Source organism: Panulirus ornatus, chromosome 11 (genome assembly GCF_036320965.1).
Source record: "Panulirus ornatus isolate Po-2019 chromosome 11, ASM3632096v1, whole genome shotgun sequence".
In the NCBI taxonomy this organism is placed as follows: Eukaryota; Metazoa; Arthropoda; class Malacostraca; order Decapoda; family Palinuridae; genus Panulirus; species Panulirus ornatus.
Window position 1 is genome coordinate 45417960 of NC_092234.1, and position 16082 is coordinate 45434041.

The following is a 16082-nucleotide window of genomic DNA, read 5'->3' on the forward strand; positions in this document are numbered from 1 at the left end:
ATATCTAATGCCAAACAGCAAAATAACTGCTACTGCAAAAAATATGGCCAAACAGACACATGCATCAAAAATATCCATATCTACATCACCAAACTCCTATATGCACTGTGCTGCTTCCTGCACCAGAGAAGAATTTTACAGACAAAAAAATGTCAGAATATGGTGCACTGCCTGATAAATCACAGGAAGAGACACTTTACAGACAAAGATATGTCAACATGCGCTGTGATCCTTGACGTGGATTAGAAAAAACGATGTATGGGCAAAGACACATTAGCAAGTGTTGCACTCTTAAGTGCAACAAAAAAAGACACTGTACCAGTAAAGACAGATCAGCATGTGTTATGCTCACAGACATGTTATAGGAGAACCCCTGTATGGTTAAAGACATATTAGTATGTGCTGTGCTTGATAGGCCTTGGAAAGACTTTGTGCAACAACATACAAATCAGCACCAGTTTTGCTGCTTATGTCTTAAAAAACCTTGTACAGTTAAGGACACATCAGCATTACTATGCAGCTTGACATGTCACAGGAGAAAACAATGTACAAATAAGATATACCAGCATGTGCTATATTGCTGGAGATGTCACAGGAAATGACATTGTACGAAAAAAGACACATCAGCATGTACTGCTTCATGCATCATAGATCTTTCTGTAACCCCATGCCTTCCAGAGGGTTAGTGCATGGTTAGGTTATTTAGTAGATCACTAAGGGGTTCTTCTAGAGCCCTACAATAAATCATCAATACACCATGTCTCTTTCTGTGGGTCTTTAGTGATGTCAAAGGAAGGCACACATCTTTCACTTCAAAAACAAAATGTTCTCATTAGCTGTTGGCAACATTTACTGAATGGAAATCATAAGATCCACAACATTACCATTATATATGTAGCATGATGAAACACAATTGATAAACCATGTTCCACTGTAGGACCCAGCTTTGATCCAAGAATATGCACTGTTATGCTGTGGTGAATACAAAATATCATCATTACTACATATATCGCTATTCACACTAAACTTAAAAAAAATCAGCTTTGATCAGAGCAAAGCTCATTCTCACTGACCTGACAACAGTACGAAGCAAAAAGTGCAATAGGCTAAGGTGGAGGAATGTGTCAGCATGATGACATATAGGGCATGGAGGTACAATTTCAGTAGGCAGTTAAAACAGTTCTTCAGTAGTTTTGTCGCATGTCCTCTTAGGACATTGCATTTGTTTCTCAAATGCAATATGTGTGACTAACGCATTTTCTGTTGAATGTCTGCCTACCTCACCTGTCAGCCATATGGCTTGAATGACTAAATGGGGAACTATATGGGTGAAGAGAGATTGAGGGATCTGACAAAAAAATATATGTACACTTATTCGTGTAACAATCTTAGGTCTAAAGTAACCAAGAAAATGATTCATAATAAATGCTACATACAATATAATGATCTCAGCACTTTTTTTTTTTTTTTATACTTGTCGCTGTCTCCCGCGTTTGCGAGGTAGCGCAAGGAAACAGACGAAAGAAATGGCCCAACTCCCCCCATACACATGTATATACATACGTCCACACACGCAAATATACATACCTACACAGCTTTCCATGGTTTACCCCAGACGCTTCACATGCCTTGATTCAATCCACTGACAGCACGTCAACCCTGGTATACCACATCGCTCCAATTCACTCTATTCCTTGCCCTCCTTTCACCCTCCTGCATGTTCAGGCCCCAATCACACAAAATCTTTTTCACTCCATCTTTCCACCTCCAATTTGGTCTCCCTCTTCTCCTTGCTCCCTCCACCTCCGACACATATATCCTCTTGGTCAATCTTTCCTCACTCATCCTCTCCATGTGCCCAAACCACTTCAAAACACCCTCTTCTGCTCTCTCAACCACGCTCTTTTTATTTCCACACATCTCTCTTACCCTTACGTTACTCACTCAATCAAACCACCTCACACCACACATTGTCCTCAAACATCTCATTTCCAGCACATCCATCCTCCTGCGCACAACTCTATCCATAGCCCACGCCTCGCAACCATACAACATTGTTGGAACCACTATTCCTTCAAACATACCCATTTTTGCTTTCCGAGATAATGTTCTCGACTTCCACACATTCTTCAAGGCCCCCAGAATTTTCGCCCCCTCCCCCACCCTATGATCCACTTCCGCTTCCATGGTTCCATCCACTGCCAGATCCACTCCCAGATATCTAAAACACTTCACTTCCTCCAGTTTTTCTCCATTCAAACTCACCTCCCAATTGACTTGACCCTCAACCCTACTGTACCTAATAACCTTGCTCTTATTCACATTTACTCTTAACTTTCTTCTTCCACACACTTTACCAAACTCAGTCACCAGCTTCTGCAGTTTCTCACATGAATCAGCCACCAGCACTGTATCATCAGCGAACAACAACTGACTCACTTCCCAAGCTCTCTCATCCCAACAGACTTCATACTTGCCCCTCTTTCCAAAACTCTTGCATTCACCTCCCTAACAACCCCATCCATAAACAAATTAAACAACCATGGAGACATCACACACCCCTGCCGCAAACCTACATTCACTGAGAACCAATCACTTTCCTCTCTTCCTACACGTACACATGCCTTACATCCTCGATAAAAACTTTTCACTGCTTCTAACAACTTTCCTCCCACACCATATATTCTTAATACCTTCCACAGAGCATCTCTATCAACTCTATCATATGCCTTCTCCAGATCCATAAATGCTACATACAAATCCATTTGCTTTTCTAAGTATTTCTCACATACATTCTTCAAAGCAAACACCTGATCCACACATCCTCTACCACTTCTGAAACCACACTGCTCTTCCCCAATCTGATGCTCTGTACATGCCTTCACCCTCTCAATCAATACCCTCCCATATAATTTACCAGGAATACTCAACAAACTTATACCTCTGTAATTTGAGCACTCACTCTTATCCACTTATAATACAAAATAATGAAGGTATGAACAATGGTCTGTGAGATGTTATTTCCTTAGGAAGGAGTACTCAGTAATGTAGCCTTCAAAAATATGGTTTCAAAGAATAGACAAAATAAATCTAAAAAACCTATGTACTGTATGCAGTTGGTCTGTGCTATGTGTGATGACAAGTTGTTAACCAGTTTTTGATCACAACTTATTTACATTCTAATTCCTTAATTAGTGTTACAAGAAGGAAAAAGGTATACAGGAGTATTACGCAGTGTGAGAGTCCAGACATATTTGTGATACAATACACTTTAGATGAGCTTGCATGCATTTGAAACAAAATTAATTCATAAAACAAATCTACATGCAAGCAATGTTCACTTATTCTATATTATATATTTGAGTAATAAGCTACAAGAAATTCTTTTAAGAATCACAAATATATATGAATCATGCATCTAATGCTGTAGCTACTAACAAAAAACAAAACAAACTTAAACATGCATTACTTAGCAAACAATGCTTTTCTGTTGCAGTCTCGAAACTTACCAGCATTTATAGTGCCATCCATCAGTGTTGCTTTTGAAGTCGAACTGACAAAGTCCTGGAACACCACTCGGAACTGATACGGTGTAGATGGCTGAAGGTCATTGAGGAATAAGGCAATTTCATTAAAGTTTTCTTTTATAACATCACTAGTTGATATGTTTCTCTCTGACCACGTGAGGGAATCGGGGCTATAGAGGACCAAGATTTGTTGATTGTCAGGTGAGATGATCTTATTCATAACCAATTCTGACACTGCCAATCTAATTACCACCGTAGTAGCATTGAGGGCTATTACTTCCAAGATATTTAGGTCATGAGTTCCCAGGTCTTCAGCCCTATTTTTCTTTTCAAGTACATTTAAGTGGGTTTGGTTTTGGAAATTATCCATACCATCAATTGTGTGAGTATGGTCCATGCCACTGCTATGGGTATGGTTGTGATCATCCATTTCATGGTCATGTGGGTGAGTATGGATGACTCCATCTTTATGCATATGTGTGTGGTTGTGGATTTCTTCTTGAGGATGTTCCTGCTCTTGGGTTTCATCTACACTATGATCATGAGGATGGTTGAGTGTTGTGCCATCTTTGTGTGTGTGCATGTGAATGTGAGTGTCATTAGTGTGATCCTGGGTAACATCCTGTTCATGAGGATGGGTAAGGTCTGTACCTTCTCTATGTGTGTGTTCATGGGTATGGGTGTCATCCATACCATGATCATGAGAATGCATGTGTTCAGGGGAGCGCAACTCATCCACATCATGTTCATGAGCATTGTTATTGTTGTGGAGATGAGGATGGATATGTGTTATGCCATTTTCATGGGTATGAGTATGATTGTGAGTTCCACTGAGGGTATCATGGTTCTGGATTTGCCATTCATTCTCACCATCTTTATGAGCATGCGCCTGAGTGTGCAACATATCCATGTCATGTTCATGGTCATGGGAATTATCCATGTTGTGGTGATGAGGATGAGTATGTATTATGCCATTTTCATGGGAATGGGTATGGTTGTGTGTTCCATTGAATATATCATGGTTCTGGATCTGCCAATCACTCATATCCCGTGCATGAGCATGGTCAACTACTTGACCATCTTCAGCAGTATCATTGTGGGTGTGGGTTCCATCTCTATGAGTGTGTTTATGAGTATGGCCTTCATTCATATTCTCAGGAGAGTGGGTATGCACCAGCATTTCTCCATCCGGCATTACAGTACTCAATATTTCTTCTTCCTCCATCTCTGTATCCACCTCACTTGTCCTTTCCTCTACTGCCAATGCAGTCATGTTCCTAGCTGGTTCCTCAATCTCTGTCATATCCATTTCTTTCTCAGTTCCTCCCATGCTTATCATTTCTTTCATCATCATTTCCTTCTCACTTTCTGTCATATTCATCATCATTTCCTTCTCACTTTCTGTCATATTCATCATCATTTCTCTCATCATCATTTTCTTCTCCATTTCAGTCATGTTCTTCATCTCATCTTTTAATTCTAAATGGAGGAAAAATTAAAATTGAATTTAAGATCTACTGTTACATGATCTCTTTACAAACATGACATAAATAATGTTACAGAATTACGAAATTTTCTCTAAATTCAAATACTCTGCACTGATCCATGAATGAAAAGACACAATACCTACTCTGAATCTTTTTGTCCTACAATACAGTACAGCATGATATATAAAGCATGAAGAATTTAGTTATCAAGATGGAGAAAATGAACTTCAGTATTAAATAAAATTCCCAAAATTACTTGTGAGCTGAAAAAGGTCCAGCATTAATCAATGAATAAACTAGCATTACACATCAAACAATGGTATAAATTCTCTAACTAAAAAGAGTATAACAACACTGCAGCAACCAGGTAAATGCATTAATAGAACAAAAGATTTAAGTACTGTACCTGATTTTCAGTTGCAATTTGCAACTGGATACAGCCTCATACACAGTTATGCAACCCTATACTTGTTTGCTGCTTCAGTGAGGAAGCAACAGGAACAAACACAGAAACAGCACTCATTTGCTCACATCCAATCTCTAGCTGTCATGTATAATGTGCCAAAATCACATCCCTCCTCCATCCACAACCAAATCCAACAGATGTTTCCATGGTTTCCCCTGACCACATTGTATGTCCTGGTTAGGCCACTGACAACACATCACCTTATACCTCCCTGCAGCTTCAGGCCCTAAATACTCAAAAACTTTTTGCTTTCTTCTTGTCTTTGTTCCTCCCCTCCTCCTTGTTTCTATCACTTCTGACACAAATATCCCTTCAATATATTCAGACACTAATACCCCAAACCTCTTTTACACTAATCTCCCATCCCTAGGTCTCCCACTCATCCCTCAACTTTCTACAAATAAATTTCTTATTCAGCCAAAAGTAAATATATTCTTATTAAGTTCCTGCCCTAGGAGTCCCTTCTATCTTCATGAGGCTCCAACAGCATTCTGGAGCTTGCCATGTCCACTGGGTGGGACCACAGGTCATAAAGTTTAGTGATGCTGTGTGTATGTCTATTTGGGTAGTGCGTTCTGTCTCTCCACTGTGGTAGTTGCATTGTGGGCATGAAGGGTCTTGGGATAGGTCAAAACAAGTGTTTGAAATGTTGTAGGGACGGGTAATACCCAGAGCGGAGATGGGAAAGTGTGACTCACGTCCGTCAAGAGTGTGGCCTACGATGGGTGTATGTCTCGCGAGTTTATGACTGAGCTGGGAGGGTGGCTCTTTAACAAATATATACATATACTGGGCTCTGCCTACAAGAGGTTACATCACAAGTGAAAAGTCAACTCTGACAAGGCTGTATCACTGGGAGTACAGTCTCATCAAAGAACTTTTCACTTCAAAGGAGTGCGCATTTTCCAGCTACTAGAAATAGCAAAGCCTTGGGCTGCAGGAGCCTTTAAAAAGGTCATGGGTAATGAAGGAAGTTGATTTTATGTATACTAAGTCTTCTGTACCCCTACACGTAATGTTAATATGTAATGTATTATGCTCGTCTCCCTTTCATTTTGAACAAGTGTGATGCCATTCGTAAGCAGAAGCAATAAATTCTCAGGCAGTTAACATGCTCCCTCAAGTCTCTCTAATCTTGCTTGTGTATCTTGTTTGTTTGTAAATAAACTCAGTGTTAAGTCTTCACCAGCATCTTTGTTTCACCATTCCCTCATGGCACAGTGAGTAAGATCAAGGAGTAGCTTAAAAAGACTGATACACTGACAGAAGATATTGCTGGCCAACACAGGATGCCATAACTGCCCACAAGCCCATCTCTATGTGCTGCTGACTTGCATCACCTGTGCCATCTGCCTGCTCTGAGTGTCAGCACCCATCTGTAGTCTGCTGTGACCTACCCAGGCATCTCTCGCTCTGATTTTAACAGCCCAAGGGTGACACTTTGCCCTTGTTCACCTTATGAACCAGTGTTGTTAACGAGTTTTCCCAATGACAGAGAATCACTGTCCCCACAACCAGAGTTGCCATGCCCAATAACCCATGCAAGCAAGGAGAAAGAGGTTGTCAAGTGATTTCAGAGGTGATGGGGGAGACTGGTGCCACCAGCATGTCAGTGCTGGAGAGGCAGGCAGCCACGATGGAGGCCCAACAACAGCTTGCCACTCAGCAGGCTGCCCACAAGTCCCAAGAGTTGCATCAGCAGCTCCTTCAGTAGCAACAGCAATTTCAAGACATGATTCAACAGGTGCTGACCCATTCCTTGGTCGCTGAGTAGAGCACAGACACCACTGGAGCTCGAAATCCTCCATCTAAACTGCCCAACATCCTGTCCTTGTGCCACAGTGAGAAGTCAGCCTACAACACCAAGACAGACCTGGCAGGCAAGTTGAAGACTTCAAAAAATGTCAAGGCGTTGCAAGCACTCAACAGTGCAAACCACCAAACAAGCAGCTCACCCTCAACAGTGTGATGGCTGTGGGGCCCCGGCACATCCCCTAGGGTGAGAAAAGCAGTGTCTTACCAGGGGAAAGAAGTGCTCCCATTATGGCAACACAGGACACTTCAAGAAAGAGTGTTTCAAGAAACTACAGGATTTGTCGAAACTCCATAACAACAACAAGCCAATAGGTAAAGCTGCCTGTTGCCTGAAGCTGAGTGATGTCAACAGATCCCCAGCCAACCGCTGCATGCCCAAAATCAACATCGGAGTGTTTTCACCTGAAGGGCCATGTCAAGGGGCTCTGTTGTGCATGCCCAACACCAGCAAAGAAATGACAGCCACTGGACCACAACTGTTGCAACAGCTAGGTCTCTGCGAGTCTGACCTCTCCTCTCCACAGGACAAGGAGGTTCTTGAAGCAAACAGCAGTAAACTGACACCTCTGGGAACATTCAAAACAATTTTCACCCTGGGAAATGTGTCAACTGACACCACCGTAGACATATTCCATGACACTGATGATGCCCTGCTCTTCTGGTATGAGGCCAGACCCCTCAATATCATCCTGGCTAAATACCCTGCCAATGTTAACCCTAATGTCCACAGCATTAAGCTTCTAGAAGACTTCAAGGATGTCCTGGTGAACCCAGAGGAGTTCCATTGGGGAACACAGCTAAAGACTAGGTCTGGCCCACCCATGAAGATCCACCTGCAGGAGGAGGTGCAGCCCTTTGCACTCCACACTCCCCAGGCCATCCCCTTGGCCTGGCGAGCAGACACTACACAGATGTAAGACCAATTGGTGCAAATGGTGCAAATCCAGCCACTAGGTGACAAGGTATTAGAGTGGTGTTATCCTATGGTGGTCACACCAAAGCAGAACAGAGGCGTCCACATCACCATGGACCTCAACAAGCTTAACCAGCAAGTTTTGCAGCCTGCCCATCCTGCTCTAACACTGTCATGGAGGTTGCCCCTAGTTCCAAATATTTCACCATCACGGATGCAATACTGGGATACTGGTAGCTTCCGCTAGAGGAGCAGGAACATATATTCACTGCCTTCATAACTCAGGTGGGGATGTTACAAGTTTCTACATGGCCCTATGGGATTTGTGTTCACAGGGGACAAATTTTGTAGATGTAGCAGTCACACTAGGAGGCATCAACAACTGTGCCAAGGTTGTGGATGATGTGCTTGTCGGGAACTCAACCTACACAGTCCACCTTCAGTGTGTCTATGAGAGTCTTCAACGATACTCCAAACACGGCATAACCATGAATCACAGTACATCTGTGTATGCCGGCCAGTTTGAAAAGTTCTGCAGGTATGGCATTACAGCTGAGGGTGTGACTGCAGACCCAGGAAGGGTGAGTGCAATTGCAGATTTCCCCACCCCCACCAACATCAAAGACCTCAGGTCATTCATGGGTCTCATGAACCAGCTAGCAGACTTCACCCTGAGCATTGCAACAGTGGCAGAAACCCTCACTCCCTTTTCAGTGCTAGGAATGATTTCTTATCAACCCCAACCACCACACATCATTTGAGAGAGTAAAAGAAGCCCTGGGCTCAACTCCAGTTTCTGCCCACTTCAATCCAGCCCTTCCTCCAGTTCTGCAGGTATAACTTGCCATCGGGACTACTACATCAAGCCCCCAAGTGGTAAGGTGCATTTGACAAACCACCATTTCCTGAGGCCACATTCCCAGGCCACCATCTCTGCCACCTTGCCAGTCAGCCCAGCAACCTCCTCCTCACACACAAGTGAGGAGAGGACAACAACAGCCTGTGTGACACACAAGCATAAATGTTCCTTTTTCCCAGCCCTTCACACCACCTAGACGAAGTTCTCGCAGACATAAGCCTGGGGAACATCTGAGTATCTAAGTCTTCCCAGTTTGGACTACCCCAGGAGGGAGAAGGAGGAAGTTCATGTTATGTATACTATGTCTCATGTAACCCTACATGTTATGTTAATATGGAACATATTATGCTCATCTCCCTTTTGTTTTGAACAAGCATGATGCACTCTGTCAGCAGATACAATAAGTTCCTGGGCAGTCAACACCCTCCCTCGTGTCTCACTAATCTTACTTGTGTATCTTGTTTGTCTGTGAATAAACTCAATGTCACGTGTTCACCAGCATCTTTGTTTCACCATTCCTACAGGTAACACTATGACTCTTTCAAAGAAATTATTCATTAGGCAATTTTAAATAGAATAGGCAGAAGAAGCATTTGGTAGAAATATTTGGTAGAGGTAGTACATAGGAACATAAGGCAGGAGCATTAGGTAGATGTAGTCAGTTGGAACATTAAGCAGAAGCCTATGCAAACAATGCAATAGAGATGCCCTCTGCCAATGGCCTGTTAAGGGTTAAGCACTATACGGATAACAAGTGGCACTGGAGTTCACCAGTTATGGTTTAATAAAAGAGGAACATACAGAAGTATAAATGGGATGGAAAAATTATCAGAGGGCATTATTGGATTACATACTACATGATGGGCATGCAAAAGACAGACTCTTCGATGTGAATTTGTTGAAAGGGACAGCTGGCAGGTTGTATGACCACTACCTGGAGGATGCAAGGGTGAAGATTTGTAAGAGTTTTTGGAAAAGAACAATATGAGTGAAAAGAGGGTGGTGAGAATAAGTGAGCTTGGAAAAGATATGTGTGTGAAGAAATACCATAAGAGACTGGATGTAGTATGGCAAAAGGTGAGTAAATGAAGCAAGGGGAGTGGGTGATGAATGGGAGATATTTAGGTAAGCAGTGCTGGCATGTGCAAGAGAAATGTGTGGCATGCAGAAGGTGGGAGGTGGGTAGGTGAGGAAGGGAAGTGAGTGACAGGATGATGATGGCAAGTTGCCTGAGGATTGGCAGAATGAACATACAGTGCCATTATTTAAAGGTAAAGAGGAAAACTGAGTGTTTGAACAACAGAGGTATAAGTTTGTTGTATGTACCTGGCATAGTGTATGGGTGTGAATCTGAATGAGGTAAATTTCAAATTACTGAGGAGTTCTATATACCTGGGAGTGGACATAGCAGCAAATGGAACCATGGAAGCAGAAATGTGTCATAGGGTGGGTATGGGGTAAAAGGCCCTGGAAGAATTGAGGAATGTGAAAAAAAGATAGGTTGTTATCCAGGAGAGCAAAAATGGGTATGTTTGAAGGTTTATTGGTCCCAACGACGTTGTATGGATATAAGTCATGGGCTATAGATGAGGATGTGCAAAAGAGGGTGTAGGTGTTGCAAATGAAATGTTTGAAGACAATATGTTGTGTGAGGAGGCTTGATTGAGTAAGTAATAAAAGGTTAAGAAAGAGGTGTGGTAATACGAGGAGAGGTTGAGAGATTTGAAAATGGTGCTCTGAAATAGTTTGGATATATTTGGTAAGAATGAGTGAGGAGAGATTGACAAAGATGATATATATGTTGGAAATGGAGGGGAAAATGAGAAGGGGAGACCAAATTAGAAATGGAAAGATGGAGTCTAAAATATTATGAGTGGCTTGAACATGCAGGAAGGCAAAAGGTGTGTATGGAAGAGAATGAATTGGAACAATGTGGTATATCGGGGGGGCGATGTGTAGTCAATGGACTAAACCCAGGTGTGTGAAGTGGTTGGCGGAAACCATGAAAAGGTCTGTGGGGCCTGGCTGTGCATAAACTGCATTGCACAACAGCTAGAGAACGGCTGTGAGCGAACGAGGCCTTTCTTCATCTGTTCCTACCAAAACCTAGCTAACATGGGAAACAACAAACAAGTATGAAATAAAAGAAAGATATATTTACCTGTAATGTTTGCTTTCATGACATCTGGGGTTTCCTCATCACACACTGTGATGGAGCAGCAAGAATCCTGTGGGTCAGGCAAAGTCTCACAACGTTTGGGCGTCTCAGATACAACCTTCAAAGGTGGGCACCTGAAAATTTACAATTAACTTTGAACTATATTACAAAAACAATAAGAAACTCAACAGCCAGGAAGCATTCCAAAAGCAAAAGAGGGAAAGAAACCAATACAGAAAAGCAAGATAAGAAAAACATATACAATATGAAAGAAGTAGTGCAGACAACAGTTATATAGATTTCTGTGGGGTAAACTTGTAGTGAAGTCTTTGATGACAATGCTTGTGACACTGAAGGAGATATCAATGAAGTTATAATTATCAAAGTTTTCAACTATGAAGATTCATGACCCAAACTACTAGTCTGTAATGGAAGTCTTATGTTACACCTAAATCCTGAACTTTGATGTTATGTGGCTCTAAGTCTGTCTCCCAACTACCACACTTTCCTCCGTTTTGCTTACTGCTCTCCTAATTCTACAAATTTTATATCTTTCTTCAACTATCTAACCATCTGCCAAGAGACTGTGACATCCTCACACCTGCAAGAGCAGATCCTCTACCTCAGGGATTTCAACGTTCACCACGGAATGGTTGAATTCCTCCCATACCGATGGTAAAGAGATTGAAGTCCTCACGTTCTTCATCCTCAATTATCTAGAAGAAATTATCTCCCAACCTATCCATATTCCTGACCACTATGACCACTCTCCTAAGATTCTGGATCTGTTTTTCACCTTGGGTCCATTCCACTGTAACTAAACAATCTCAATATCAATTGGTTCATCTGATCACACTCTTGTAAATGTATCTATTTAAATGCCACCTCCCACTCCAGCATAAATACTGGCACCTCAACACAGCTGATTGGAATACCTTGCGTATCATTTTTTTTACTTTCCTTAGGTAAATTACTGTCTCTTATGTGAGGATGCTTCTTTCTCCACCAATGCCTGGCAAAGGTTATACTTGTGAAGATAGAAGCATTTATCCCCTTTTCCTCCAATACATCCTCGTCTTCCAATCTATGCTTAAACCATTCCTGTTCTGAGGCCATTCAGGCAAGGGATCAGGCATATCAGGCTTAGATAAACTCTACTTCCTCCAACTTCCATTCAAGCTTTTATCACTGCCCATAATCACTGCAAATATGGTATCCATGACGAAATGGGTTCTATTATTCAAAGGAAGTGAGATCACCTTTCATTTTATCCACTGATGGGTCTTTCTATTCTTTAGCTAAGGGCATCTCTAACAGCTTTTGTCACTCAATCTTCCCTTCATTTTTCCGTTCTGACAGTACTATAGGTGTCTCTGCTGTAGACAAATCAACTCTCTTTGGGTCCTGTGTCTCCTCTAACTCCACCTTAGATGACTCTGACATTCCTTCACTCCTTGATGCTTCCAAAAAGTACTTCTCTCTCTGGATACAAGCAAGGTGGTCCTGATCCCTTTAAACTTTCACTTGTGCTTGTTCATGTTTCCTTCTTCTTGGAAACAAGCGTTCATACATCCCATCCCTAAGAAGGGTGACCATTCTGACCTCTCTAACTATTGGCCTATTGCTTCAACATCTACCAATTCCTAAGTCTTTGAATCCCTCCTCAACTCCGATATCCTTAGAAACCTTGAATCTTACAGACTTCTCTTTGATCACCACTACGGCAAGATCCACTGGTGATGTTCTTTCCTCTCTCACTAATATCTGGTCATCACTTCTATAAGATTTTGGGGAGTCTTGTGTAGTTCACCTTGACATATCCAAGCCATCTGACAGGGTATGGCATCTAGGTCTCATCCCTGGACTCCCCTCTTTTGGCTTACCTCCCTCATTTTGCTCCTTCATATCTAGCTTTCTCTCTGTCCAGTCAATCTCTGTGATTGATGAGGGATCAGCCTCATACCCCTTTTCACTGTTAATAGCAGTGTCCATCAGGGTTCTGTCCTGGCCCCTACACTTTTTCTCCTTTCTATCATTGATTTCATCTCTTTCATAAATGATCAACAACAAACTCAACACTGCATTCATCCACATACTTCAATTCTGCTCCTTCTCTCACTTGATATGCATCTCATTTTGACACAACCCCCACAATAAAATCAGACTTGGACACGATATCTCAGTGATGTAGACAAAATCTAGTTAAGTATAATGCCTTCAAGACAGCTAACAACTCTTGTCTCTCCTTCAATATTTCTGAAATTTCACCTCGACTCAATGAACATATTTGGTATTACTGTATCATCCACTCTTTCTTGGAAAACCCACATTACAGAAATAGCTAAGTGTGCCTCTAAGAAACTGGGAGTTCTGTTTAGATGTACAAATTTCTTTCCTTCTGAACAGGTGCTCTGTTTATATAAAGGATTGATTCATTCCTGTATGGAGTACTGCTCTCACATCTAGGGTGATTCTAGCTCTGTATCCTTATACTGAAGTTTTCAAGCAAGTCTATTGCCATCACAAAACCTTTTTGTTTTAAAATTGACATATGACATAATGAAATGCTTCTGAACTTGATATAAACCACAAAAATTCCTCATAATGCTTCCCCAAACTAAGATATAACAAATAAATACTAACTGAATAATCAGACAATCTTGAAAAAGAGCAACCATTAATTACTTATTTACAGCCCTTAATGTCCCACAACATATATTTCAACCAGAGATTTGAATTCAGCCTGAACAGTACTTCTTAAACTGAAGTTTTCAGCAAATCTGTTACCCTCAGAAAATACCAAAAAATGGTGATAATAGTTCTGAGAATTTTTTAGCCCGAAAACCTTTTTGTTTTACGATTGAATCATGACATACTGAATCACCTCTATACTTAAATAATCACGAAAAATATCTCAAAATGCTTCCCAAAGGCTAAAGACACCCAATACATACAAAAAGATTAATCAGAGAATCTTCTAAATGACTACCAAGCAATTAATCATTTAGAGGCCTTAATATCCACAATATATATTTCAACAATGGAATCGAAATCAGCATGAAAAAAATTCCTTATACTAAGGTTTTCAAGCTAATTCATTACCCTCATAAAAATACTAAAAATTGCAGGTAATAGTTCTGACAATTTCTTTTGCCCCCAAACCTTTTTGTTTTGAAACTGAAATATAATGAAATGCTTCTATACTTGAAATAATCACAGATAATATCTCACAATGCTTCCTTAAGCAGAAAGATACCTAATACATACAAACAGAAAAATCATAGAATCTTCTGAAAGACTAAAATGATTAATTACTTCTTTACAGGCCTTAATGTTGCCCAACATATATTTCACCCCCAGATTCAAATTCAGCATGAAAAGTAGTTTCATCTACATATAACATTAGTGTGTGAAACATATACAATATGCATATACTAACAGTAATAAATGGCTTTTAATGAAGTTGATTAACAAACCTGGGGTAGCATGAAATGTCACCGAAGCCCATACATATGCATTGATTCTCACAACCTTTATAGAACTTCTCATCTCTGGCATAAGTGATGTTGCCTTCTGTACAGCCATCAGAGGGTAGAGACGGAGCCCGGGCAGCATCAGTGGCAGCCTCTGAGGTTGAATTGCATACACGCAATTTACAACATGAATCCTCAGGATCGGGAAGATACTCACATCCAGGCTCGGTCTCTGAGCCATCCTCGTGAGGAAACTCACACCGTGGCTGTAAAGAAGAAAAATGTGAACTTATGAATGAGATATTCCAGCAATATAGCAAAAAGAAAAAAAAATGCATTTATTGTCATAAAGATTTGGCTTATTGGGGGGGGGGAGACCTGAACTAAATCTTATGTTTCAGGCAGATGCCAACTGATACAGCTTTATACTGTAAATCATACAATTAGCACAAATAAAATGCTGTAATGAACTCCAAACAAATGCAGACAAAACTGATTGCTAGCTCTCCCTAACATAAACAAAAAAATTTCTTCATACTTAAACCTATCGCTGGATGAAAAAACCTCAACTTCAGACCACTACTTACTCAAAATATACTTGTTCGAAGCTAGCATGACACAAGGCTTGGTCTGAGCACTGATGATCTTCATAATTTGAGTAAATGATCTGCCAGAAGTATAGATCTCATATTTGACTTTAATATGTTTGTAATGATGCAAAGATTACTTAGGGACTAACAGAAACTCCAAAGTTGTTTTAAGATATGGATGTAAAGCATTTATTATAAGACATAATGCAAAATGGCCTCGGCATCAACATATCAAAGGTCGAAACAAGCTAAAGGTGACAGAAGGATTTCGGGGTTGACGATGTACCCAACGTGTCACCAGAGCACAAAAAGAACTGTAAATGATACAAAGTATCTACTAGCAAATACAAACACATGGAATCACTGATCCAGAAGTTCACTTCTCAGGTAGAAAAAGCAGGTCATGACAGCTTAATTTACTGGGAGGCCATCACTATACATCTGTATACAAAAACATATGACCAGACATTATATATCAATTGAAAACTGTACTAAGATGCAAAACAAAACAAACTTAACCAAAACCCAACCAAGCTATTCACAATGTGTATTAGACCCAAACTGGAACATGGTTCACAAGTTTGCTGACTGTGCCTACAGAAGGGCAAAGAAATTAAAACAATTCTAGAAAAGAGTACACAAAGATGATACCTGAAATAAGAGAAATGAGTAATAGGAAGAGGTTATATGCACTAAATGTGCCCAGAACAGAAAAGAGAAGAGTAAGGGGAGATTTGATAACAACATTCAGGTTTCTAAGCCAGTCTGACAATGCTGATACTGTAAAGTTCTTT

The 16082-nt window shown here is 40.9% G+C and overlaps 1 protein-coding gene across 10 annotated transcripts in view; it reads right to left on the reverse strand.

The window, feature by feature from the left end:
- The window catches only part of sas (stranded at second), a 286431-nt gene that overhangs the window by 54929 nt on the left and 215420 nt on the right, over positions 1-16082 (reverse strand). For all 10 annotated transcript variants that reach the window (XM_071666878.1, XM_071666882.1, XM_071666881.1 and 7 more), the window contains 3 exons: positions 14702-14964; positions 11229-11359; positions 3510-5006 (listed from right to left, as the gene is read on the reverse strand). In XM_071666878.1, the coding sequence (XP_071522979.1) occupies positions 3510-5006; positions 11229-11359; positions 14702-14964 (1891 nt within the window). The remainder of the gene's footprint in view (positions 1-3509; positions 5007-11228; positions 11360-14701; positions 14965-16082) is intronic.